Here is a 26,449-nt window from a genome sequence, read left to right as displayed (position 1 = left end):
ACATATGTGTTATGGCTTTACATCTCCTGCTATACTGTGGATTGAGAGTCACCTGTCTAACAGAACACAGCCTCTACATGAATGGTGGGTCCCCCTTGGGATGGTTGGGCTAATGTACACTACCATTCAAAAGTTTGAGGTCACTTAGAAATGTCCTTGTTTTTTGAAAGAAAAGCACATTTTTTGTCCATTAAAATAACATCAAATTGATCAGAAATACAGTGTAGACATTGTTAATGTTGTAAATGACTATTGTAGTTGGAAACGGCAGATTTTTCATGGAATATTTACATAGGCGTACAGAGGCCCATTATCAGCAACCATCACTCCTGTGTTCCAATGGCACGTTGGGTTAGCTAATCCAAGTTTATCATTTTAAAAGGATAATTGATCATTAGAAAACCCTTTTGCAATTATGTTAGCACATCTTGTTCTGATTAAAGAAGCAGTAAAACTTGCCTTCTTTAGACTAGTTGAGTATCTGGAGCATCAGCATTTGTGGGTTTGATTAAAGGCTCGAAATGGCCAGAAACAAAGAACATTCTTCTGTAACTCGCCAGTCTCTTCTTGTTTTGAGAAATGAAGGTTATTCCATGCGAGAAATTGATAAGAAATGTAAGATCTCGTACAACACTGTGTACTACTCCCTTCACAGAACAGTGCAAATTGGCTCTAACCAGAATAGAAAGAGGAGTGGGCGGCCCCGGTGCACAACTGAGCAAGAGGACAAGTACATTAGAGTGTCTAGTTAGAGAAACAGATGCCTCACAAATCCTCAACTGGCAGCTTCATTAAATAGTACCCACAAAACACCAGTCTCAATGTCAACAGTGACTCTCTAATGTACTTGTCCTCTTGCTCAGTTGGCACCGGGGCCTACCACTCCTCTTTCTATTCTGGTTAGAGTTCGTTTGCGCAGTTCTATGAAGGGAGTAGTGGCTCAAAGTAGAGGAGAGATTGACTTCATCACTACTTGTATTTGTGAGAAGTATTGACATGTTGAATGCACTGAGACACCCATGAATTACCTACAAGACATGCCACAAGAAGTTTCTTCACAGTCCCCAAGTCCAGAACAGACTATGGGAGGCACACAGAACAACATAGAGCCCTGACTACATGGAACTCTATTCCACATCAAGTAACTCATGCAAGCAGTAAAATTAGATTAAAAAAAATATTTGTAAAAAAAATAGATAGATAAAAATACACCTTATGGAACAGTGGGGACTGTGAAGAGACACACACAGGCATAGACACATGCATACACACATGATAACATGTACTATACACATGTACATGTGGATTTTGTGTTGTAGATATGTGGTAGTACACTAGTGGCTTGAGGGCACACACTTAATGTGTTGTGAAATCTGTTGTGAAATGTACTGTAATGTTTTTTAAATTATATAACTGCTTTCATTTTGCTGGACCCCAGGAAGAGTAGCTGCTGCCATGGGGATCCATAATAAATACAAATACAGACCATTGTCTACCAGCAGGGTGCGACTATTTCTTATTTAGCAAGGTGTCACGAGAATATGGCCATGTGAAAACACCGCAAAGGCTTGTGGGTGTTGTAGTTCTTCTCTAGCTCACGCATATATATTTTGTAAGTGAAACCTAAAGTCCTCGCTGTAATGTCAGCTGCGATTCTTGTGGCAGCTGTTGTCGGTGGTGAAATATTGCTCATTGTTTCCGAATGTTTTCTCCTGGAAGAAATTGGTACAGTTGCTCCAGTACCCGGCAGATATGATGGGGGGAAAGACGGTAATTTTGACCGGAACGAACAGTGGCATAGTGAAAGCCTTTGCCGGGAAGCTGCACAAACTCCAGTGTTTAGTAATGAAGGTAACCTTTCAAAGTGCGCAATGGTGTGCTGTCCAACGTGCTGAAACAGTCACGTGTGTACACAGTCGCTTGGTATTTGTTTACAAAAGCTAACAACGTCAATTAAGTTTGAAATAAATTCAGTACAGGGTTTAGTTATCCTAATTACAATTCCTTCACTGGAAATCACTTGCAATGATTGTAGTTTATTACAAATTATATAGATTGAGAGATATATATAGAGACCAACACGACACAGTCATCCAGCCATCATTAAAAAAAAAACCTATGCTAATCATTCACTGTGTGCCTCTTACATGCCTGTTTTCCTTCTGTCTCCCCACATTAGGAAGAACAAAAAGTTGATGTGCTCATCTACAACGCAGGCATCTACCAGTGTCCCTACACCAAGACAGGAGGGTTTCGAGATGCAGCTGGGATTCAACCACCTGGATCACTTCCTCCTCACCCACCTCGTCCCGGACTTCCTGTTGAAGTTGTTTTGTGTATATTGTATTCCTTAGCACAAACCAGTTTGCAACGGAAAATGAAAAAAACGAAAGTTTCTTATGAGACAAGGGTTCAGGTTAGTCCTTTCCTGTTTCAGACAGTTTTCTTCAATTTGGTGCCTCATGAATACAACCCTTGTGTAATGTCTGTTGTGTTTCTATGGATGATTTCGAGGGATAATAACATGTTCTACTTCTACTACCACTCCAGTGAGAGCAGCTGCAACAAAGTGTTCTGTTACAGCCAGAGCAAGCTGGCTAATCTTCCCGTGAGCTGACCCGACGCTGGAAGACGAGGGCGTCACGGTCAACACACTCTACCCAGGCATGGTGAGGACCAGGCTGGGGAGGCACATCTACATCCCCATTCCTGGCAAAACCTCTCCTCTACCTGGCCTCGCTGGCCTTCTTCAAGAGCCCACTGGAGGGCGCTTGGACGCCGCTCTACCTGGCGTGTTCGCCCAACATGGAGGGAGTGGTTGGGAAGTGCTTTGCTAATTGCGAGGAGCTGATGCCCAAGGTAATGGATGATCACTCGGTCAAGAGGCTGTGGAACCTGAGTGAAAGCATGTTGGGGTATCAAGTCTCAGTAAGAGACCTGGGATCCAGACAGTCTTCTAGAGACGATCCGAGAGACTGTTTGGGATTTCATTGGAACTGGGATCAGTGGGCAAAGTTACCGATGTTTTTAATTAACCTTGGTGTGGGTGTGTGCATCTGTGAGAGATGTGCAAATATTGTGTGGATGGAGTGTGAGTGGGATTGGAGGTGTGCATGCCGAGAGTGCTAATAATGTGAGCAATGTGCCTGTGAAACAGAGAAGATCCATTGAGAATTTCTACATGCAGTGTTCCATGAATGTGTAACTAAGTATACCAGTTCCCAATAGGACCCTACTAGATTATATGTACTGTACTTTTTTTTCACCAGTGTTTACTGAATCACAAATTCACACAATCAAAGTGGAGGGGAGCTAATTCCCTGTAGTGATTAGCAAAGGGAAGGTGGACTGTCGTATTTGCTTTTAATGTGTGCTTACATGTTTGGTTATAGTGCTATCGAAATATCCCCGGAGTGGTTTGAAAAGCAAGCAAATTGATATCTAGTTCACCAGCTGTATATAAATGCTAAGGCAGCTAAGCTCATGCATACTGCATCGTGCATTTGACGGTGGGAAAAAGGAATAGAGGACTGGTTGTGTTGTGTTGCCTAATCCAGTTTTCGTCTCGCGAAGTGTTTGAATTGTAAATGCGTTGCCTTCTGCTGTGACTGGATGCACAGGAACAATTAAGTTTACAACGAGATTCAGATTCAGTTGGATGATGTTGATGCTGTGGTGACTCCCTCCTCTGGATAGATGTAATCTCTCAAGTAATTCCCTTTTCGCTTCAGAGCGAGTGAGTGAGAGGGGGAGTGTGTTTTGAATGTCAATGCGGAGGTATGGCTTATGCTATACGTTAACAAAATAGCCGACAATCCAAAGATAGTTTCTCTACATGTGTGCGCACACAGCTTGATTTGAATGCTTTTAAAACCACATTGTTTCTGCAATCTTTTTAGCAAATGGCATAATTATTATCGTCCACACACGCGCACGGACGCCCGCACGCACACACACCAACACACATACACCAACACTAAAACACTTTAGCAAACCTTGGAGCATCGACTTGTGTAGTTTGTGCTTTATTAGGTTAAATGAAACACAACAGAAATATAGAAACATGCGTCTTTGTGTGATAGAAACAGATTTGTGGTTGCTTGATTGGGGTGTGGGCATCTGAGGTAGAGTGGGACAGGAAAATGTCTCCAAGGGTTATAGAGCAAAAATAACATCAACGGGTAAGACTAATGTTTACATCTCAAAAGAAGTCCATCAGTAGCAAAATGATACATACTTCGACCGGTCTCTTTAAGCGCTCTGGATATTTCAAAACGGTGTCAAAGCAAAAACTGAACGAATCAATGGAGCTGCACTCAAACGGGTTTAGGCTAGGGGCATTTTTGAGTAAAAACATCTCTTAGTGCTGCAACTTTAACCCATGCCCCATTGTCATACATGGTTTACTCTGCAGAAATGCAGCACAGTATTCAGTATTCAGCCTGTGATTGACAAAGAAATCTCAATGTGCAATTTTGACAGTCTTCTTTAACATTCCAACTATCTCTTTTTCGATTTGCAGATGCTCTTCACCAGACATATTTACAATGTGTTGGTGTCCACATCTGATTGAATTGTAGTCATTTCTTTACAATCATCAGTTTTATATTTTCTTTTGGAATGCAACTACAAACAAAATATGTCTTTGAACACTCAATTGTTGTAGTTGTAATTAAATATATTCATATATTTCAACAGTTACTTTAAATACTTCCTTCGTCCACATGGAGCAACTGTGGTCTCTGGTACCTCCAAATGCTATTTTATGTACCAAATGTACCAAAGGTAGCAGAGTCTTTTCCTATATTCCTCACTCATTTGGCACAGTAATGAATTGTCAATTCACCTGACCCAGACAATCTTACACGTTCATTGTAGTGATGCGAACCACACTTTTGTCAGTTTTTCACAGCTGTGGCAACAATCTGATGAATTCATGCTTAACCTACTGTATCGTCCAAATGTCCTATCAAAATGAATGTCCTTCAACTGAACGGCTAGACTCACACTAATCAATGTGTTTTGCTGGATTTACCAAGACCTCTCACCTCACATCCCACCAGGGAAAGAGATGAAGAAAGAGAAAGAACAGTAAGTCAGAGGACGAGAATCCCCTCTTCTCTCAGTTCAGAAGGGTTCCATACAGCTGGGCTTTGGTGAGACTGTCCTTTCTGGAGAGTCCTAACGTGCCAAATGTTTGGTATTGCGGGGGAGGGGGACAAGGTGGTAGCGGGGGCGGTGGTGGACTGCCCTGGGGAGGCGATGGATGCTGCATCTCGGTCTGGTAGTGCTGCTGCAGCTCGGCAGCCATCTCCAGGGACCTCTGGTTTAGGGACTCAGTGGAGCTGTTTGGGCTGACGTCCTCATACTCCTTGTTCTGCCCTCCACCTCCTCCCCCGGCCCCTGCTACACCGACACTACCCTCCCTGTCATTGGAGCTTGCTGAGTGGTAGAGGCTGTGCTCTGACTCCTGGCTGTCCTCCTTTCCCCGGTAGAGATGGGTCTGGTGGGCCTGCTGGCTGTGGGACGGATGGGACTGACGGAGTCCCCCCACAGGGCTACACTGGGGGCTGGGCGTGGAGAAGCACACTGGGGTTTCCATGATGGGTCCTACCCCTGCCTGGTGGTAGAAGTCTGCCCCTTCCTGGAAGCTGCTGTAGAGGGGTCCCAGGCGGATCTTGGCGGGCCGAACGGAGAAGTGCTGCTCGGAGAAGCTGTAGGGCGAGGCCCGGCCGGGCGAGTGGTACGAGTGGGCGCTTAGGTCCTCCACACTCAGCTGCCTCCAGCGACCAATCAGCTCCTCCTCCTCGGGCGCCAGTGTGCTGCCCCGGCGGCTGTCTCCATAGACGACGCTTGGCGAGGAGGAAGGAGGGAGGGGTTCGTAGGGCTCGCTGAAGCACGAGGACATGGTGCGGCTGTAGACAGGCGAGCTGCCGTTCTGGTGGTGTGCTCCGCCGGCCTGCTGGAAGACAGCGTGGACCTTGGCGAAGCCGCCCCCGCCGGGACTGTCCCTCTCCCAGGAGGAGTCACTCTTCCTCTCATAGTCTCCCCCATTCCTCCAGTCCATGTAGAGGGAGTGGTGGTGGGGAGAGGAGGCTGTGCTGCTTGGTGGGCCGTTGCCCTTGTTGTCGTCCGAGCCCCCTCCGCTGAAGCTGGAGTAGGAGCTGCCCGAGGTGGGGCCCAGAGAGGTGGGGAACTTGGCAAAGCACTCCTGGGAGAAGCCAGACCTCAGCCCCAACAAGGGACCCTCATCTGGGTTACTATCTGTGGAGTTCTGGGGCCCGTAGAGCAGCTTTCTCTGGCCATGGAGGTCCATGCTTGGCCTGCGCTCACGGTTCTGATCGACTGGGCAGTACAGAGCTGTGTCGCTGCTGTACAGGTCTGACTTGTATGCTGCCCGGAGGCCCAGGCGCTCACCTCTGTCCAGGGTGTCCAGGAGAAAGCCTTGGTCCTGGGGCTGGGGGCTAGGCGAGCTAGAGGCTTGGCTGCCGCTGCAGGCCTCGTCGGGCTTCTCCAGCACCTTGGCGATGACGGAGGCAGGGACGGAATCGGCATAGGCAGTGTGGCAAAGAGGTGTGCCCTCCATGTGCATGGTCACGCGTTCCTGGAATTCAGCCGGCAACTGAGAAATAGAGAGAGAGAGAGAGAGAGAGACACTGAGGTATAGATAATGGTGATACAGAGACAGACCGTGAGATTAGTGCATGGAAGTTCATGGAAGATAAAAACATTGTTTTCAAACATTAGCAACAACATACTGATAATGGCACCATATGGAGATCAGGCATGAAACTGAAAACTATAACTGAGGAGGTGTAACCTGGAGTTATTTCATGGATGGTAAACATAAATACATCATGAGATCATTAGTTTGATATGTGGCTGTTGCCTCTGCCTCTCCATAGCAACAAGAATTAAGCTTTTGCAGAATGTTATCAAAAGGAATCTAGTCAATTATCGTTAATTGGCAATGAGAAGCTAGCTAATTATAGCTTCATGGCTAATAGGAGCCAAGACAAAACTGAACATTTGTACAAACATCCTTTCATAGCAGTTGTATCACACATTCGCTTTAACCAATGTAAATACCCAATTACCATGAGATATTTAGATATTGTTTGCACATATTTCCAGGACTAATTTTTCAAAGAACATAATCATTTTCAACAGCCTACAACAGCCTAACCTGGACGATGCAGGGCTAAATTGTGCGCCGCCCTATGGGACTCCCAATCACAGCCGGTTGTGGTACAGACTGGATTCGAACCAGGGTGTCTGTAGTGACGCCTCAAGCACTGATTTGCAGTGTCTTAGACCGCTGTGCCACTCGGGAGCCATGCTTGTTATGCAGTGGAGCAAGTGACTAACGCACTTCAATCATGGCTGGAAACTGATGCATCATTTCTCTGAGTTGCACCACATTCCATCAATAACCTTTTGATTACTCTCCAGTCCACAAACAAACAGACTGCAGGACATAAGTATAACTATAACCTTTGACCCCATTGCAGCAGTGGACAGTATATGCCCAAGGTGTCATCAGTTTATCTGTTTCTTTCACTCCATATAGTAACACACACACACACACACACACACACACACACACACACACACACACACACACACACACACACACACAGCATTAGTTTATGACCATTACGTAACTGATGAATCGTGTTTGCATTGATATTTCCATTCAGGCGCATGGTGCCAAATGTGCTGAGGCATTTTTTAACGGTATTGGCAACGTGCCAGCTTTAAAATCTGCTCTTGCCACGCGGGCCGGGCATAGGGCCCAGAGCTGATACAGCTGAAAGCCTTGCCAGTCTGCCCTGGCACTAACGCACTCATCAATACTCGCTCGTTCCTCTCCCGCTGGAAAACAAAAGCAGCATGGGCACTGTTGGGCATACTCAAATCTCCATCTCCTTATGCATATAGTGTCTTAGCGCTCTGCAACCTTCCATCAATTACTCACTTACCTGTCACATAATGTAGCTGTAGTGTTCCATTGTTAATCACTGTCAAACATTTACCTCCTAACCAATCCATCAGTGGAGTAATCACCTCATGATTCAAACTGTTGATGTATTGGAAGTTTGGAACTATTTCAGCTCAGGTCGAGGGCCCAGGTTTTAACCCGTAATCCTGGCTCATGCATTGATCGATGTGAACGGATCAAGACTTGTGCTAATATTTGCAGCACTGCACATCGTGCCCATACCTCAAGTCAGGTGGATTCAGCTGCTTAGATAAAGGAGGAAGGTTGTTTTATCTCCTGGGGTTTTTTATCCAAGTGAATTTCCCTCCCTGTGTAGCTTCACTAACACCATCCAATGGCTGGGGTTGAGGAAGTCATAAGACCGTAGCTTCAGCTTAGCATTAGCTTTAATTTAACTTAGCCAGTGTAGTATGTTGATAATAGGCAGCAGCAGACTTGGGGTCAAATAGTATACATTTTCTTTCAAATACTTTAGCTGTGCTAAATTGCCCTTGCCAGGTGCAATGGATCTCGTAGAAAAATTGCCAAAGGGCAAGTCTTGCCTATCTGTCACTCTGACCAAGCTCAACCAAGTGCTTAAAGTTTGAAAGAAAACAAAGTACTATTTGAGCCCAGGTCTGATAGGCAAAGAAGAATAACTAAACCACTGCAATTTCCCTGGACTCTTGGGTACATTCAATGTGGCTGTTCAAGTAATTATATGTCTGTGGTTGGGGAGGACTCACCTCAGAAAGCTGGGTCCTGTAGTGGGACTTGTTGCACTGGAGCAGCTGGGCAGCCAGGTTACAGTCCTTCCTGTACAGATCCTACAGGACAGACACAGTGTTGGAATGTGTTAGAAGAAAACATGCTCTTAAGAAATCATCCATTCTAAAGAAACACACTGCATTGAATTCAAGGATGAGCCAGAACCGGGACTTGAACTCAGGTGTTGTTCGGTTCAACACCTTATATAACGAGCTCCAAACCTCTTGCCGAAGATGCTAGGTGTTGTATACTAAGGTTTTTACAATACACTTTGAGGGTTGTGACTGTACTTTTGATGACCTATAGATCTGACCTCATAGAGTGCCCTTACATTGTCCTCCCTCAGTTTCTCAATGGTCAGCTTGGCCTCCATCAGGTGGTTGTTGAGCACGATGATCTCTCTGCTCAGGGCTCTCTTCTCGTCGTCATGGTGCTGAGACTGAGGAGAGCAAAGGCTCATGTCAGACTCACGTTGCAAATACATTGTTGTTTTTTCTTTGATTTCAGTGGCAGTGCAGGAGAACCCAGCCAGATGCCATACCCTACATATATTTGCTTATAATCATATCATGTGGAATCATGCTTAATTAAACACACATCACTTAAAATGGTCTAAAAGTATACAAGAGTGTTCCATCATTCTCTGTGCCTCAGATCACACAGGACACAGAATTCTCAGAGGCCTCAACTCGTGACTATCTTACCTTGAACTAGCTGAAACGGCTTAATTTCACTCTCTGTTCCAGACATGACAAAGTAGCAGAAGTCTAACTATTCTCATTGTTCAACTGAACTTTTTATCAGTTTCATATCAACCAAAGTCTGTAATGATGCATGTACGTAATTCAGCATTACTTTATAATCTTAAACTTAAAAATAATAATTCGCCTTTTTTGCTATTAGATGTAAATTCCCCTGTTTTGGGGACCAGCGTGGGTCTGGTACCGGTTCGACCAACATTTTTTGCTTATTAGTCGATATGTGAACACCATAGATGGAAATGGCTTGCTTGAGTGGTAGCCATGATTCTCATGGACACTGGAGTATGTCTCTTCTGCCTGTGTGAAGCAGGATGTGAAATCTAAAACCACTCGAAACTGGGATGTCCCTCCTACCATTTAATTCGCTCTTCCAACTGTCCATCAACTCCTGGCTGAACCCTACGTCACAGACACTAACCGCGCATATGCCTGGAATCCTTACATCTTAACGCAACAGGAGAGAGTGGTTTCAGAGATAGATTTATAGCAAGTAATCTAAAATAATTCATTGATTTTAAACAAAAAACACTTTATGATTAATAGGAGATGAAAGGAGAGTTCCTGACTAGTTCAGGAAGCCAAGCTAGGACTCTGTGAGACGTTCACAGCAATTGGGGCAGACATTTTGAACAAGAGAGACCTTCAGAAAATATGCACATGTCTAGCACTAAATATACAAATATGTATTTTACACTTGTAAGGAAGGTGAAATCTTGTAGTTAGTCATTTTATAAATTGGTTATACAATATTTAGAAAAAATATATAAAATCGTTTCAAGCCTTATTCATCTAGTTTTGTTGAATAGGAAATACATCATATGAGATTTAAATCTTTCTTTGAGTAGGTAATAATTATTAGTTCATTTTTATGGCCCTCTCATGATAAATAATTACTTTTGGGGATGACACCGATTACATTTTCGATTATGTTTAGTTACATTTAAGAGGATTTATACCGCCCTGTTGGTGCTGTTAGCATCTGGTGCTATTAGACTCTGGTGCTATTAGACTTTGCATTTTCACGACTACCTGTACCCCAAAGCTCTGTGGCCTCAATTTTTCTCTCTCTCTCCAGTCAAGTCAACTTATCAGAAATTACAGGTCTGCCGGTTTCACCATGAAGATTTATAACTCTAGGTGAGTAAATTAGGTGAAAGTCCACCAAGATGGCCCTTGCCTAAACTTGGCATTGTGTGCAGCTGGTCCCCCCAGAATGAATTATCCACACATCAGTTGTAAATTGAGTTGCATCTTCTAGGTGCTTCTACACTGTACCACTGAACTGACGGGGGCTTCTGACTGAAGCCGACTGTCCTTGCCACTTGCCAAGACGCTCTGGCACTCCCTTGAATAAAGATGGCAGAATATAGCAAAATCCTGGTTACCACTGGAGATTTTGAATTGTTCCAGAAGCTTATACTGTTTCGACTGTGCCTGCCAAAGCTCATCCTCCCAGTCCTATTCGCTAGTTTTATTTTTGTCCAAAAAAAAAACAAATAAAATGTTATTTGTCACATGCTTCATAAACAACAGGTGTAGATTAACAGTGAAATGCTTACTTACAGGGCCCTTCCCAACAATGCAGAGAGAAAAAAATGTAAAAATACACAATGAGTAACGATAGTAACAATGAGCAAAGACCTTTCTTCTGAAAGTCATCAGTCTATTCTTGCTCTGAGAAATGAATGTAGCGGGTGTCGTCGTCGGATGAGGAGGAATTGGACCAAAGCGCAGCGTGTTAAGTGTTCATGACTTTTATTAAACAGAACAATCAGAGACAACGATAGGCAGCTGTCCCTGATTGAGAACCATACCCGGCCAAAACAAAGAAATACAAAACATAGAAAAAGGAACATAGAATGCCCACCCACATCACACCCTGACCAAACCAAAATAGAGACATAAAAAGCTCTCTAAGGTCAGAGGTGCGGACTTTGGCCGCAAAACCTGAACCTATAGGGGAGGGTCTGGGTGGGCATTTCTCCGCGGTGGCGGCTCTGGTGCGGGACGTAGACCCCGCTCCACTTCTGGCTTGGCCCACTTAGGTGGCGCCTCTAGAGCGGGGACCCTCGCCGCCGACCCCGGACTGGGGACACTCGTAGCGGGCCCCAGACTGGGGACCCTCGTAGCGGGCCCTGGACTGAAGGGCGACTCGGAAGGCTCCGGACTGGAGGGAGACTCGGAGGCCTCCGGACTGGAGGGCGTCGCTGGAGGGTCCGGACTGGAGGGTGTTGCTGGAGGCTCCGGACTGGAGGGCGACTCGGGAGGCTCCGGACTGGAGGGCGACTCGGAAGGCTCCGGACTGGAGGGCGACTCGGAAGGCGCCGGACTGGAGGGCGACTCTGGATGGAGGAGACGTAGAGACAGCCTGGTGCATGGGGCTGCCACAAGGCCCACCAGGCTGGGGAGACCTACAGGAGGCCTGGTGCGTAGAGGAGGCACAGGATGAACCGGGCTGTGGGGTAGCACTGGAGCTCTGGTGCGCAGCCTTGGCACCACTCCTCCAGGCTGAATGCCCACTTTAGCCCGGCCCCTCCAGAGTGCAGGCACAGGTCGAAATGAACAGCCCCAGCGCACCGGAGACACAGTGTGCAGAGACGGCCCAGGGTAAAACATTTTGGGGCTGCCTCTCGTGCCTGCTGCGCTGACTTGCCTCATATCGCCGACCTCTCAGCTTTAGCTGCCTCCAGTTCTCCAGGGTCCCTTTCCATCCAATATCTCCACCCATGTCCAGGAGTCCTGAACCCTCTGCTCCTCCATACCACGCTGCTTGGTCCTTTGGTGGTGGGTAGTTCAGTAACGGGTGTCGTCGTCGGATGAGGAGAAATCGGACCAAAGCGCAGCGTGGTAAGTGTTTGTGACTTTTATTAAACAGAACACTGAAACAAAAATGACAAAGTGAATAAACAAAACCGAAACAGTCCTGTCAGGTGCAAAACACTAAACAGAAAACAACTACCCACAAAACATAGGTGGGAAAAAGCTACCTAAGTATGGTTCCCAATCAGAGACAACGATAGTCAGCTGTCCCTGATTGAGAACCATACCTGGCCAAAACAAAGAAATACAAAACATAGAAAAAGGAACATAGAATGCCCACCCAAATCACACCCTGACCAAACCAAAATAGAGACATAAAAGCTCTCTAAGGTCAGGGTGTGACAATGAAGGCTATTCCATGCGAGAAATTGCCAAGAAACGGAAGATCTTGTACAACGGCCTTGTACAACTCCCTTCACAGAACAGTGCAAACGGGCTCTAACCAGAATCAAAAGAGGAGTGAGAGGCCCCGTTGCACAACTGAGCAAGAGGACAAGTACATTAGAGTGTCTAGTTTTAGAAACAGACGTCTCACAAGTCTTCAACTGGCAGCTTCACACAGACACTGGACAGAGTATGAATTAGGCTGTTTGAGAACGTTTGAAGTACAATACCCACATACAGTAGCTACTATCGTAGGTCAAAGCTGTGTGCTGGAAAATCTTGGTAGAGCATGGGTGGAATAGGCATTGTGGTGCTCATGTGAATTTCCTTTATTTTTCTGCTTCAGACCAATGCCTATTCTCACTTAAAACATTGTATTTTGTTTTTAATTTCCATTTTTACACCGGAAAGTGATTATATAACATCATTATGCAACATTATAATAATACAGCATAACTCAGCAATAAAGGTTAATTAAGTAAGAGCAAACAACAAATAAAAATGGCAACAGAAATAATGTAATTGTTAGTATTCATCTAATATTAACAGCTGATTTTCCAGAGGGAAGCGAAAAACTAGAAACCCTTTTAAGCCAATATGGAGTAAACTGGAAACATTTTCACTGATCTCTCTTTAGACAATTGAGCAAGCACCTGGACAATACACAAATAATCAACTTGTACCCATGAACTATGTACAAGTTTCCTTGATTTAGTTATCACTAAATATAACATTTACAACCAAATGCACATTCATCTGATATAGTCAACTTTGTAAATACAATTCACGGATGGCCACAATTGCTCTTGAGAAGCTATAGGTTTATGCAGTCTTTTTTGTTCAAGCCCAGTTCTACCACACCTGATCCTACTAGTCATGGTCTCGATGAACAGCTGAGTGGTAGAATCAGGTCTGGTAGCACTGGGCTTAAACAGAGAAGCCTGCATAACGGTGTGGATCGTCAAGAGGAATTTTGATAACTCCTTTTACAAACACTGCAACAAATGACAAATTGCTGAGAAACACCTGTAAAATAGTCATTAGACAAGTACAAAACTCTGTAGAGAAATGATTGACATACAGTTTTGACAAATCTGAACTTAGGTTAGGTGCTCTAAATCCTTGAAAACAAAACTTCAGCTACAAATGTCCTAAGTAATGCTGTACACAGCTGTCCAACTCCAGTAAAAGAGCACAATGTCCTCATTTATAAATGGCAGTATAAACATAAAAACAGGTGGGAGTGGGAGTACTCACAGATTTGGAACAGAACACACATCTTAAGTATTGACAGTGGCAAAGTACCATGTGTACTGTGTGCATTAAATTGGTATAAGTCATTTGTCAGTTCCACATGGGCCAGCTTGCATTTCTCTGTGACAGGAACATGCCCACAATCCACCACACTGCCATAAAGCACTGTGTCCCCGGGCAGTACTGTAGGGATGGCGTGCATCTCACTGATGAGGGCAACGACCTCTTTCTTCCTTGAGAGTCTGAGAGATGGTCTCTCCTCAGTTCTAGAAAGACACACGCAGTAGTACACACCACCACACTCACTGCCACTTCACAAACCAAAAGGCGCTTTTAAGAGCCACCTAATAAATGCAAAAAGCGCTGTGTGTCAAAACTATACACTAAAGAGAATGGTACAAATGAATCCTCCATGATGCAAACCCAGGACCTTCAGTTCCAAAGGCAACTTGACACTCTAAAATGGACAGTCTGGTGATGACAGGAAGTTTTTATTTAGTTAATAACCTCTCTGGGATATGTGGGACAGTAGCGTCCCACGTCGCCAACAGCCAGTGAAAGTGCAGGGCGCCAAATTCAAAACAACAGAAATCTCATAATTAAAATTCCTCAAGCATACAAGTATTTTACACCATTTTAAAGATACAATTCTCTATAATCCAGCCACAGTGTCTGATTTAAAAAAGGTTTTACGGCGAAAGCACAACAAACGATTATGTGAGGTAAGCACCTTGTCACAGAAAAACAGCAATTTTTCCAGCCAAAGAGAGGAGTCACAAAAAGCAGAAATAGAGATCAAATTAATCACTAACCTTTGATGATCTTTATCAGATGACACTCATAGGACTTCATGTTACACAAGACATGTATGTTTTGTTCGATAAAGTTCATACTTATATCCAAAAATCTGAGTTTACATGGGCGTGTTATGTTCAGCAGTTCCAAAACATCCGGTGATTTTGCAGAGAGCCACATAAATTTACAGAAATACTCATCACAAATGTTGATGAAAATACACGTGTTATGCATGGAACTTTAGATAAACTTCTCCTTAATGCAACCGCTGTGTCAGATTAAAAAAAATATTTACTGAAAAAGCACACCATGCAATAATCTGAGTACAGCGCTCAGACAACAAAACAGCCATACAGATATCTGCCATGTTATGGAGTCAACAGAAGTCAGAAATAGCATTATAAATATTCACTTACCTTTGATGATCTTCATCAGAATGTACTCCCAGGAATCCCAGTTCCACAATAAATGTTTGATTTATTCGATAAAGTCCATCATTTATGTCCAAATACCTCCTTTTTGTTTGCGTGTTTAGTACACAATTCAAACTCACGTCGCGCAGGCAAGTCCAAGCAAAAGTTCAGACGAAAAGTTATATTACAGTTCGTAGAAACATGTCAAACGAAGTATAGAAACAATCTTTAGGATGTTTTTATCATAAATCTTCAATAATGTTCCAACTGGAGAAATGCAATGGAACGCAAGCTACCTCTCACATGAACGCGCATGACCAGCTCATGGCACTCTGCCAGAGCCGTGACTCATTCAGCTCTCATTCCCCCCTCCTTCACAGTAGAAGCATCAAACAAGGTTCTAAAGACTGTTGACATCTAGTGGAAGCCTTAGGAAGTGCAATATGACCCGATAGACACTGTATATTTGATAGGCAATGACTTGAAAAACTACAAATCTCAGATTTCCCACTTCCTGGTTGGATTTTTTCTCAGGTTTTTGCCTGCCAAATGAGTTCTGTTATACTCACAGACATCATTCAAACTATTTTAGAAACTTCAGAGTGTTTTCTATCCATATCACTAATTATATGCATATTCTAGCTTTTATGGCTTAGCAGCAGGCAGTTTACTCTGGGCACCTTTTTATCCAAGCTACTCAATACTGCCCCCGAGTCCTAAATAAGTTTTAATTCACTCAGTAGTGATTGCGCGTTTATGTATCTTGCTTGATTAAAAATAAACCGTCTAAAACAGTTGATTTGTTGAAAACAGATTCATTTAATCACACAGCTCTTTTGACGGCATGCTGCTACAACCTGATCTCATAGCATTTCGTATTATTGTGTACCTAAATCTGAGACACTCCATTTAGTATATGTTATGTTTTGTATGGTATGTATTAATTTGTGGATGTCCATCATTAATTTCGTATGATATGTTACGAATTACAATTTGTAGAGTATGTTGCAAATTGCAATTTGTATGATATGTTACGAACTTCAATTCATACAATATGTTACGAATTTCCAATAAGTATGATATGCTACGAATTAAAATATGTTGTGGCTAACGTTAGCTAGGTGGCTAACGCTAATGTTAATGTTAGCTAGGCTAGGGGTTAGGAGTTGTGTTAAATAATTTGGGTAGAGGAAGGATTAGGTAAAATGCTAAGTAGAGAAAGTTTATATAAGGGGTGCGTATGGCTTGTGTGGTCTTGGTTGTTCTTAGTTGAGGAAATGTAGTGTAGATAACTGCAGTTTGTCTTGTGTGAAATCTGGCTACCTTCTCTTACCATAGCTTGGTCAATGCAAATGAATGTGAGCAGCGTGGCAATTTCCCAAAGTTTGGTGGTTTGAAACTTAATGTAACTAACATTAACTATCTATGTTTTGTGTAAGAAAGCATTATAAACTGTGGTGCATGAACTGGCCAAACACATTAGATAACGTTACGTCGCTAGCTAACGTTAACTGGCTGTATGTATAGTATGTATAAGAGGTGCGCGCAAGATGGCGGTCAGTGCAGATACATTTTTTGGTAGCTGAAGGACCATTTGGTCATTTCTAAGGTCATAAAACTCTGTATGATTATGGTTTAGTTTGTTTACCAAAGTAATTGATTACTTTCTGCAAGTTATTCACCTCTAAAACATTTAATTTATCGACAACACTAGATAGCTATCTAGCTCAAAAACTAGCTTTACATGGAAACGTTACTTGGAAACTTCCACGACCAGAACCAAAAGAAAAGAAATTGACAAATCATCAGATGGACAATTAACAGCAAAAGATGGTATGGTAGGGGACTCCCGGGTGGCGCAGTGGTTAAGGGCACTGTACTGCAGCGCCAGCTGTGCCACCAGAGACTCTGGGTTCGCGCCCAGGCTCTGTCATAACCAGCCGTGACTGGGAGGTCCGTGGGGTGACGCCTAGCGTTGTCTGGGTTAGGGAGGGCTTGGCCGGTAGGGACTCCTGTGGGGGGCCGGGTGCAGTGCGTGCCAGGTGCACAGTGTTTCCTCTGGTGTTGCTGGCTTCACTTCGCTGGCTTCCGGGTTGGATGTATGCTGTGTTAAGAACCGGCTTGGTTGGGTTGTGTATCAACCTTTGTCTCTCACGGGCCCGTACGGGAGTTGTAGCGATGAGACACTAAACAATTGGATACCATGAAAAAGGGGTAAAAAATTCAAAAGAAAAAAAGATGGTATGGTTTTGGGTGCTATGGTTTTGAGTTACATTCAGAATGTAACTGTGGGGGAAAATACTACTAGGGGTGAAAATTTGGTGAGCACGGACAACAAGGCTCACAACTTGTGTCCCCAGCTCAGGCCGTTACTTTACGACCCCCAGCACTCAGATATGAGCTGGGGACACAAGGGACAAGATATTACAAGATATTGTAACAATATTGTAATTCTTTTGACAGCAAAGATAGATGGCTTGGAGGACATGTTTGGGGTGAATACAATGAAAATTGAGACCATGAAAAAATCTATTGACTTTATCTTGGAAGAAGTGAAAACCCTCAAAAGTGACATGAAGAAAGTGGAAGTTGTCTGCCAGGAAAATGAAAGGAAGGTGGCTGAACTCGAGCAAAAGGTAAATGAGGCGGAGAGATACTAGTGCAGGTGGAACCTGAAGCTTCATTGAATTCTAGAACAGGCGGGTGAGGACATCAAATGCACAGCTGTTGACATATGTGGAGCTGTCATTCCCGAATCAAAAGCCAAACTTCAGGAAAATGTGAACATCGTTAATCGTTTGGGAAGACCTAAGGATCAAGACAAGAGACCGAGGACAACCATTATCCAGTTCACCAACAGATCTAAACAGGATCTTCTCTGGAGGCGAGCAAATAATTGTGAGTTCCTCATCAAGCAAAAATGGAGGTTCACGGAGGATCTGACCTCAGCAGACTAAGTGACACGAGAGAAACTGTGGCTGATGGTGGCTGCAGCTCGAAAGGCAGGGAAAACTGCATTTTTTATCGGTGCAAGAGTGATCATCGATGGGAAAGAAATGCGGCCAAATCAGAACATTTGAGAGAGAGCAAGAGTCTAACGCAAACATAACTGGTAGGCCTAAAAACTGCCTATATGCCAGGTGAAGAGTAGCCTTTTATTATAAGTAATTCACACAAACACTTGAATGAGAAAAGGCTGACCTGAGAACTGGTAAACTAAACACTAACTATGGGTGAATAACTGCTTATTGTAAAGTCTCCACATTGTCTTCCCCTTGTGGGAGTAAGAATACTTTGGTAACTTTATGAACAGTATTTGTTTGTTTTTTGTTGGAGAGGTTAATAATGGGATGGAAATCCTTTTGAGTTACACATCCTTAGGAAAAGCTTATACTAGCATAACAAGGTTGTTGTTTTAAGTTTGTCTTTACCTCTTTGTTCAACTAATGTCAGGTGTATTCGTAATTTACTCAAACATAAGGCTATTTTCCTGTATTGCATACGGTTTAACGCAGACTTTTACTTTCTACAAGAGACACATGCTTATTCTTCCGATTTAGCTTTTTGGAAAAATCAGTGGGGTAACAATATCTGGTTATCATATGGCAACAACCACTCTGCAGGTGTAACAGTGTTAAGAGGTGAATTTAAAGGGAAGGTCATCAGTAGTAAGACTCACCACTCTGGACGTTGGTTCATTTTAATAGTGAATTTCAACAGTGAAATGTTTCTAGGGAATATTTATGCGTCCAACAACAAACAAAACAACAGGATATTATTTCAAGAATTTGAAGAAGAGATAAGTAGAGTTATGTATAGAGTACAGAGTGTATTTCAGGATATCACATTTATTTTAGGTGGAGACTTTAATTCTCTATCTAATGTGATGATTGACAGATATCCCCCTCCTAACAGATCCAGCATAGTTAATCCTGAGTTTAATAACCTATGTCTTGTTCTTGGATTAGTCGATATTTGGAGATCTAAATGTCCTGAGAAAAAGGAATGCATTTGGAGTAACAAGGACATGTCCAGACAGTCAAGAATTGACATCTGGTTGATTTCTAATTCATTAGATAATACTATAGTCAAGGTGCATTGAAACATCAATTCTTACTGATCATAAAGTTATATTCTTATCTTTAAATATGAATGGATCTGAAGTTAATAAACCGAATCGGAGTTATTGGAAACTCAATAGTAGACCGTTGGAAGATGATCATTTCAAGATGGATGCCAAAGATATTATACAAGAAAATTGGAGGAAAGCCCAACTATTTAAGTCTTATGGAAAATATTGGGAATTATTGAAGTATGAAAGAAAAGATTCTGAATTTACATCTACAGTGCCTTGCGAAAGTATTCACCCCCCTTGCCATTTTTCTATTTTGTTGCCTTACAACCTGCAATTAAAATAGATTTTAGGGGGGGGGGGGGGGGGGGGGGGGGTTGTATCATTTGATTTACACAACATGCCTACCACTTTGAAGATGCAAAATTATTTTTATTAAAAAAACAAACTAGAAATAAGACAAAAAAAAATAGAAAACTTGAGCATGCATAACTATTTACCCCCCACAAAGTCAATACTTTGTAGAGCCACCGTTTGCAGCAATTACAGCTGCAAGTCTCTTGGGGTATGTCTCTATAAGCTTGGCACATCTAGCCACTGGGATTTTTTCCCATTCTTCAAGTCAAACTTCTCCAGCACCTTCAAGTTGGATGGGTTCCGCTGGTGTACATCAACCTTTAAGTCATACCACAGATTCTCAATTGATTGAGGTCTGGGCTTTGACTAGGTCATTCCAAGACATTTAAATGTTTCCCCTTAAACCACTCGTGTGTTTATCAGTATACTTAGGGTCATTGTCCTGCTAGAAGGTGAACCTCCGTCCCAGTCTCAAATCTCTGGAAGACTGAAACAGGTTTCCCTCAAGAATTTCCCTGTATTTAGCACCATCCATCATTCCTTCAATTCTGACCAGTTTCCCAGTCCCTGCCAATGAAAAACATCCCCACAGCATGATGCTGCCAGCACCATGCTTAACTGTGAGGATTGTGTTCTCAGGGTGATGAGAGGTGTTGGGTTTGTGCCAGACATGGCATTTTCCTTGATGGCCAAAAAGCTAATTTTAGTCTCATCTGACCAGAGTACCTTCTTCCATATGTTTGGGGAGTCTCCCACATGCCTTTTGGCAAACACCAAACGTGTTTGCTTATTTTTTTCTTTAAGCAATGGCTTTTTTCTGGCCACTCTTCCGTAAAGCCCAGCTCTGAGGATTGTACGGCTTAAAGTGATCCCATGGACAGATACTCCAATCTCTTCTGTGGAACTTTGCAGCTCCTTCAGGGCTATCTTTGGTCTCTTTGTTCCCTCTCTGATTAATGCCCTCCTTGCCTGGTCCATGATTTTTGGTGGTTGGCCCTCTCTTGGCAGGTTTGTTGTGGTGCCATATTCTTTTCATTTTTTAATAATGGATTTAATGGTGCTCCGTGGATGTTCAAAGTTTCAGATATTTTTTTATAACCCAACCCTGATCTGTACTTCTCCACAACTTTGTCCCTGACCTGTTTGGAGAGCTCCTTGGTCTTCATGGTGCCACTTGCTTAATGGTGTTGCAGACTCTGGGGCCTTTCAGAACAGGTGTATATATACTGAGATCATGTGACACTTAGATTGCACATAGGTGGACTTTATTTAACTAATTATGTGACTTCTGAAGGTAATTGGTTGCACCAGATCTTATTTAGGGGAGTCATAGCAAAGGGGGTGAATACATATGCACGCACCACTTTTCTCTTTTTTATTAAACAAGTCATTTTTTTCACTTCACCAATTTGGACTATTTTGTGTATGTCCATTACATGAAATCCAAATAAAAATACATTTAAATTACAGGTTGTAATGCATCAAAATAGGAAAAACGCCAAGGGGATGAATACTTTTGCAAGACACTGTATTCATAAGCTTAATATAGATGGCAACGAAAATGAAAACCCCAAAGATATTTCAAAATATGTTTCGTAATTCTATGGTAGCCTTTATACCAGTAATACCTGTCCTACTAGTGACATATCTGCCTTTCCAGACTCTGCCAAAGACTATGCAAAATTCATAGATGAATACTTCCAAAAGTCTCGTGATGAATTTATATGAATGAAATTTAAAAAAAATGGATCAGCAAGTTAAAATTGAGCAACTCTCCAGGGAATGATGGCCTTATTTGTGAATTATATAAATATTTTCAGGAGGATATTTTTGTATTTATATTTAATATTTTTAAGGAGGCTGTTGACTTAGGGGTCCTGCCTGTTTCTGTGACACAAGGCCTCATTTTTGTAATCCCCAAACCAAACAAAGATCCTATGATGTTAGAAAATGTACATCCATCTTTGCAGAAAGACTTTAAAAAAGTATTGACCAAATCATTGATGACGATACCCAGACTGGTTTTATGAAGGGCAGACATATATATATAATAATATTCGACTAGGTTAGGTGGTTGTGACCCAGAGACTCTTGACCATTTATTTTGGGACTGTTCTTATGTCAGAAGATTTTGGAGTGAGTTAGAAGATTTTATCTAAAAAGAAACGACTATTAATGTTAATTTGAAAGACACTGATATTATGTTTTATTTTGATCCAAATGTTATGGACCCTGATTTAACTTTCATTGTTAATTTGTTTATCTTTCATGGAAGATTCTTTATCCATAAAAAGAAGTGGGCAGAGAACAAACCCCACTTCACATTATTTAAGATAGAATTTAAATATTTTTTAAAAAGGATCAGTAAATGTAAAAACCAAAAAGGAATACTCACCAAACAACTTTTTGACAAATTGAAAATGTATTCGATATGTAATATCCTTGTCTGTGAGGTTTATGTACTCTTGTTTGTATATTTCTGTTTTCTGTTTTTGTATTTGTTGTGTTCATAATATATATATATATATATATATATATATATATATATATATATATAAAAAATATGTATATAGTATGTATAAGCTGGAAATACAGGCCTAAGCGTTGTTGTTCACTCATTTGCTCCAATTGGGGTAGGGGTGGTAGGAGGGCAATAAAGGAAATATATATTTTTAAAAAGATGTGTGTGTATATATATGTATATTATATGTATGTATGTATGTGTATACAGTGCCTTGCGAAAGTATTCGGCCCCCTTGAACTTTTCGACCTTTTGCCACATTTCAGGCTTCAAACATAAAGATATAAAACTGTATTTTTTTGTGAAGAATCAACAACAAGTGGGACAAAATCATGAAGTGGAACGATATTTATTGGATATTTCAAACTTTTTTAACAAATCAAAAACTGAAAAATTGGGCATGCAAAATTATTCAGCCCCTTTACTTTCAGTGCAGCAAACTCTCTCCAGAAGTTAAGTGAGGATCTCTGAATGATCCAATGTTGACCTAAATGACTAATGATGATAAATACAATCCACCTGTGTGTAATCAAGTCTCCGTATAAATGCACCTTCACTGTGATAGTCTCAGAGGTCCGTTAAAAGCGCAGAGAGCATCATGAAGAACAAGGAACACACCAGGCAGGTCCGAGATACTGTTGTGAAGAAGTTTAAAGCCGGATTTGGATACAAAAATATTTCCCAAGCTTTAAACATCCCAAGGAGCACTGTGCAAGCGATAATATTGAAATGGAAGGAGTATCAGACCACTGCAAATCTACCAAGACCTGGCCGTCCCTCTAAACTTTCAGCTCATACAAGGAGAAGACTGATCAGAGATGCAGCCAAGAGGGCCATGATCACTCCGGATGAACTGCAGAGATCTACAGCTGAGGTGGGAGACTCTGTCCATAGGACAACAATCAGTCGTATATTGCACAAATCTGGCCTTTATGGAAGAGTGGCAAGAAGAAAGCCATTTCTTAAAGATATCCATAAAAAGTGTCGTTTAAAGTTTGCCACAAGCCACCTGGGAGACACACCAAACATGTGGAAGAAGGTGCTCTGGTCAGATGAAACCAAAATTGAACTTTTTGGCAACAATGCAAAACGTTATGTTTGGCGTAAAAGCAACACAGCTCATCACCCTGAACACACCATCCCCACTGTCAAACATGGTGGTGGCAGCATCATGGTTTGGGCCTGCTTTTCTTCAGCAGGGACAGGGAAGATGGTTAAAATTGATGGGAAGATGGATGGAGCCAAATGCAGGACCATTCTGGAAGAAAACCTGATGGAGTCTGCAAAAGACCTGAGACTGGGACGGAGATTTGTCTTCCAACAAGACAATGATCCAAAACATAAAGCAAAATCTACAATGGAATGGTTCAAAAATAAACATATACAGGTGTTAGAATGGCCAAGTCAAAGTCCAGACGTGAATCCAATCGAGAATCTGTGGAAAGAACTGAAAACTGCTGTTCACAAATGCTCTCCATCCAACCTCACTGAGCTCGAGCTGTTTTGCAAGGAGGAATGGGAAAAAATGTCAGTCTCTCGATGTGCAAAACTGATAGAGACATACCCCAAGCGACTTACAGCTGTAATCGCAGCAAAAGGTGGCACTACAAAGTATTAACTTAAGGGGGCTGAATAATTTTGCACGCCCAATTTTTCAGTTTTTGATTTGTTAAAAAAGTTTGAAATATCCAATAAATGTCGTTCCACTTCATGATTGTGTCCCACTTGTTGTTGATTCTTCACAAAAAAATACAGTTTTATATCTTTATGTTTGAAGCCTGAAATGTGGCAAAAGGTCGCAAAGTTCAAGGGGGCCGAATACTTTTGCAAGGCACTGTATGTATGTATTTATATGTTTATGTATGTATGTGTATATAGGTATGTATATATGTGTGTGTGTGTATATGCAAAACAATATATGGGGGATTGGAAGTGATGCAGACAATTACAGTGATGAAAGCTACAATCTTTCTGCAAAATTAAAGCTGATCTATCCCCTAAAAATAATTATTCTACACTGGATGAAATATTTTGTTCCCTCATCAATCTACACACAATACCCCATAATAAACTAAAATACCTTATTTACACAAGTATTCAGACCCTTTGCTATGAGACTCGAGTTTGAGCTCAGGTGCATCCTGTTTCCAATGATAATCTTTCTACAACTTGATTGGAGTCCACCTGTGGTGAATTCAATTGATTGGACATGATTTGGAAAAGGCACACACCTGTCTAGAAGGTTCCACATTTGACAGTGCATGTCAGAGCAAAAACCAAGCCATGAGGTCGAAAGAATTGTACGTAAAGCTCAGAGACAGGAGGGTGTCGAGGCACATATCTGGGGAAGGTGCCAAAAGATTTCTGCAGCATTGAAGGTCCGCAAGAACACAGTGGCAGCCATCATTCTTAAATGGAAGAAGTTTGGAACCACCAAGACTCTTCCTAGAGCTGGCCGACCAGCCAACCTGAGCAATTGGGGGAGAAGGGCTTTGGTCAGGGAGGTGACCAAGAACTCGATGGTCACTCTGAATCAGTGCAAAATGTTTTAAAAAAACAGTTTGGGTGTTGTGGTAGGAAGATTTAATACTGAGCTTCAACCAATACCTATATATTATATATATTTCATTGGTTGGTGGGGCTCTGGTTTTCCTGCTTCCTGTTACCAGGAGAACAGAACTACCTGACTCCACAGATGAAGCAGAAGGGAAGTGATTGTGACGATCATGAAGAATGCCAGCAATCTGAATCTGAAAGTAGATGATAGTAACAGTTCAAGATCAACCAAACTGTAGATCATGAGCATGGAGGTTTCACGTGGGACATTCCGGTTGAATCTTATATAACAAATAATCTCTTGTGGGAAGACTACATAAACATAAATTGTATTGTAGATCTGTCATGATTTGGTATTTTTTGGGGTATTTTATTAGGATCCCCATTAGCTGTTGTGAAAGCTGCAGCTACGCTTCCTGGAGTCCACACAAAACACGAAACATGACATAATACAGAACATTAACAGACAACAACAGCTCAAGGACAGAACTACATCAATTTTAAAAAGGACACGAAGCCTACTTATCGATACATACACACATATATATCTAGTTCAAATAGGGGAGAGGCGCAGTGCCGTGAGATGTCGCTTTATCTGTTTTTTTGAAACCAGGTTTGCTGTTCATTTGAGCAATATGAGATGGAACGGAGTTCCATGCAATAATGGTGCTATATAACACTGTGCACTTTCTTGAATTTGGATTTGGAGACTGTGACAAATGTCTGGCCGGTTAAGTGTGTGTGTCAGAGCTGTGTGTACGTTGACTATGCAAACAATTTCTCATAAAAAGAAGAAGTGATGCAGTCAGCCTCTCCTCAACTCTTAGCCAAGAGAGACTATCATGCATAGTATTTATATCAGCCCTCCGATTGCAATGAAGAGCAAGACATGCTGGGCCAGTTGCAGCTTAACTTTGTATTTCCTTGCGGCACTCAACTACACGACTGGACAATGATCAAGATAAGACAAAACTAGAGCCTGCAGGAATTGCTTTTTGGAATGAGGTGTCAAAAAAGCAGAGCATCTCTTTATTACAGACAGACCTCTCCCCATCTTTACAACCGGCCAAACCCTCCCCTAACCCGGACCAATTGTGCGCCGCCCCATAGGTCTCCCGGTCGCGGCCGGCTGCGACAGAGCCTGGACTCGAACCAGGAACTCTAGTGGCACAGCCAGCACTGCAATGCAGTGCCTTAAACCACTGCACCACTCGGGAGGATTCATTTATTTATTTTTAATACATTTGCTAAAATAAAAAATAAACACTGTTTTCGCTTGCTCATTATGGGGTGTTGTGTGTAGATTACTGAGGATTTATATATATATTTTAATCTATTTTAGAATAATGCTGCAACGTAACAAAATGTGGGAAAAGGGTCTGACTACTTCCCAAAGGCACTGTAAGTCATACATTTTGACTATGTTTATGTTTTGTTTCTATAGATTTTTATGACAGTAAAGGAACGGCAAATTATTTATGACAATTGAACTGCAATAACTTCAGATTGGGGGTTTGTAAAGTGTAAAAAAGAGTTGATTATCTACTGAGCACAGGATAATTGCATCATCGACTTGATAACCGCTAAAGCGGGAGCATTTGAGCTGAATAAATATCCAACTGATAAGAATTCCCAGTTTGATATAAAATGAAACCCTTTGATAAATGATCCTGTCCCTTTACGTTCCATGAAACAAAGACCCTCTCCACTCCTCCTTGCTATCCAGCCAGGTCGTAATACAAGTCAGTATTCAATGTCCATCCATGT

The 26,449-nt window shown here is 42.2% G+C and overlaps 1 protein-coding gene across 5 annotated transcripts in view; it reads right to left on the bottom strand.

Annotated features, from left to right (window-relative positions):
* Nucleotides 1–4,004: 4,004 nt before the first annotated feature.
* The window catches only part of si:dkey-174m14.3 (uncharacterized protein LOC563117 homolog), a 46,311-nt gene continuing 23,866 nt past the window's right edge, over nucleotides 4,005–26,449 (bottom strand). For all 5 annotated transcript variants that reach the window (XM_036985276.1, XM_036985277.1, XM_021612298.2 and 2 more), the window contains 3 exons: nucleotides 9,081–9,188; nucleotides 8,728–8,808; nucleotides 4,005–6,622 (listed from right to left, as the gene is read on the bottom strand). In XM_036985276.1, the coding sequence (XP_036841171.1) occupies nucleotides 5,123–6,622; nucleotides 8,728–8,808; nucleotides 9,081–9,188 (1,689 nt within the window). In that variant the 3' untranslated portion in view covers nucleotides 4,005–5,122. The remainder of the gene's footprint in view (nucleotides 6,623–8,727; nucleotides 8,809–9,080; nucleotides 9,189–26,449) is intronic.

Source organism: Oncorhynchus mykiss, chromosome 8 (genome assembly GCF_013265735.2).
Source record: "Oncorhynchus mykiss isolate Arlee chromosome 8, USDA_OmykA_1.1, whole genome shotgun sequence".
Classification (NCBI taxonomy): Eukaryota; Metazoa; Chordata; class Actinopteri; order Salmoniformes; family Salmonidae; genus Oncorhynchus; species Oncorhynchus mykiss.
Note: the sequence above shows the minus strand (reverse complement) of the source record. Positions and strands in the feature narration are given on the sequence as shown.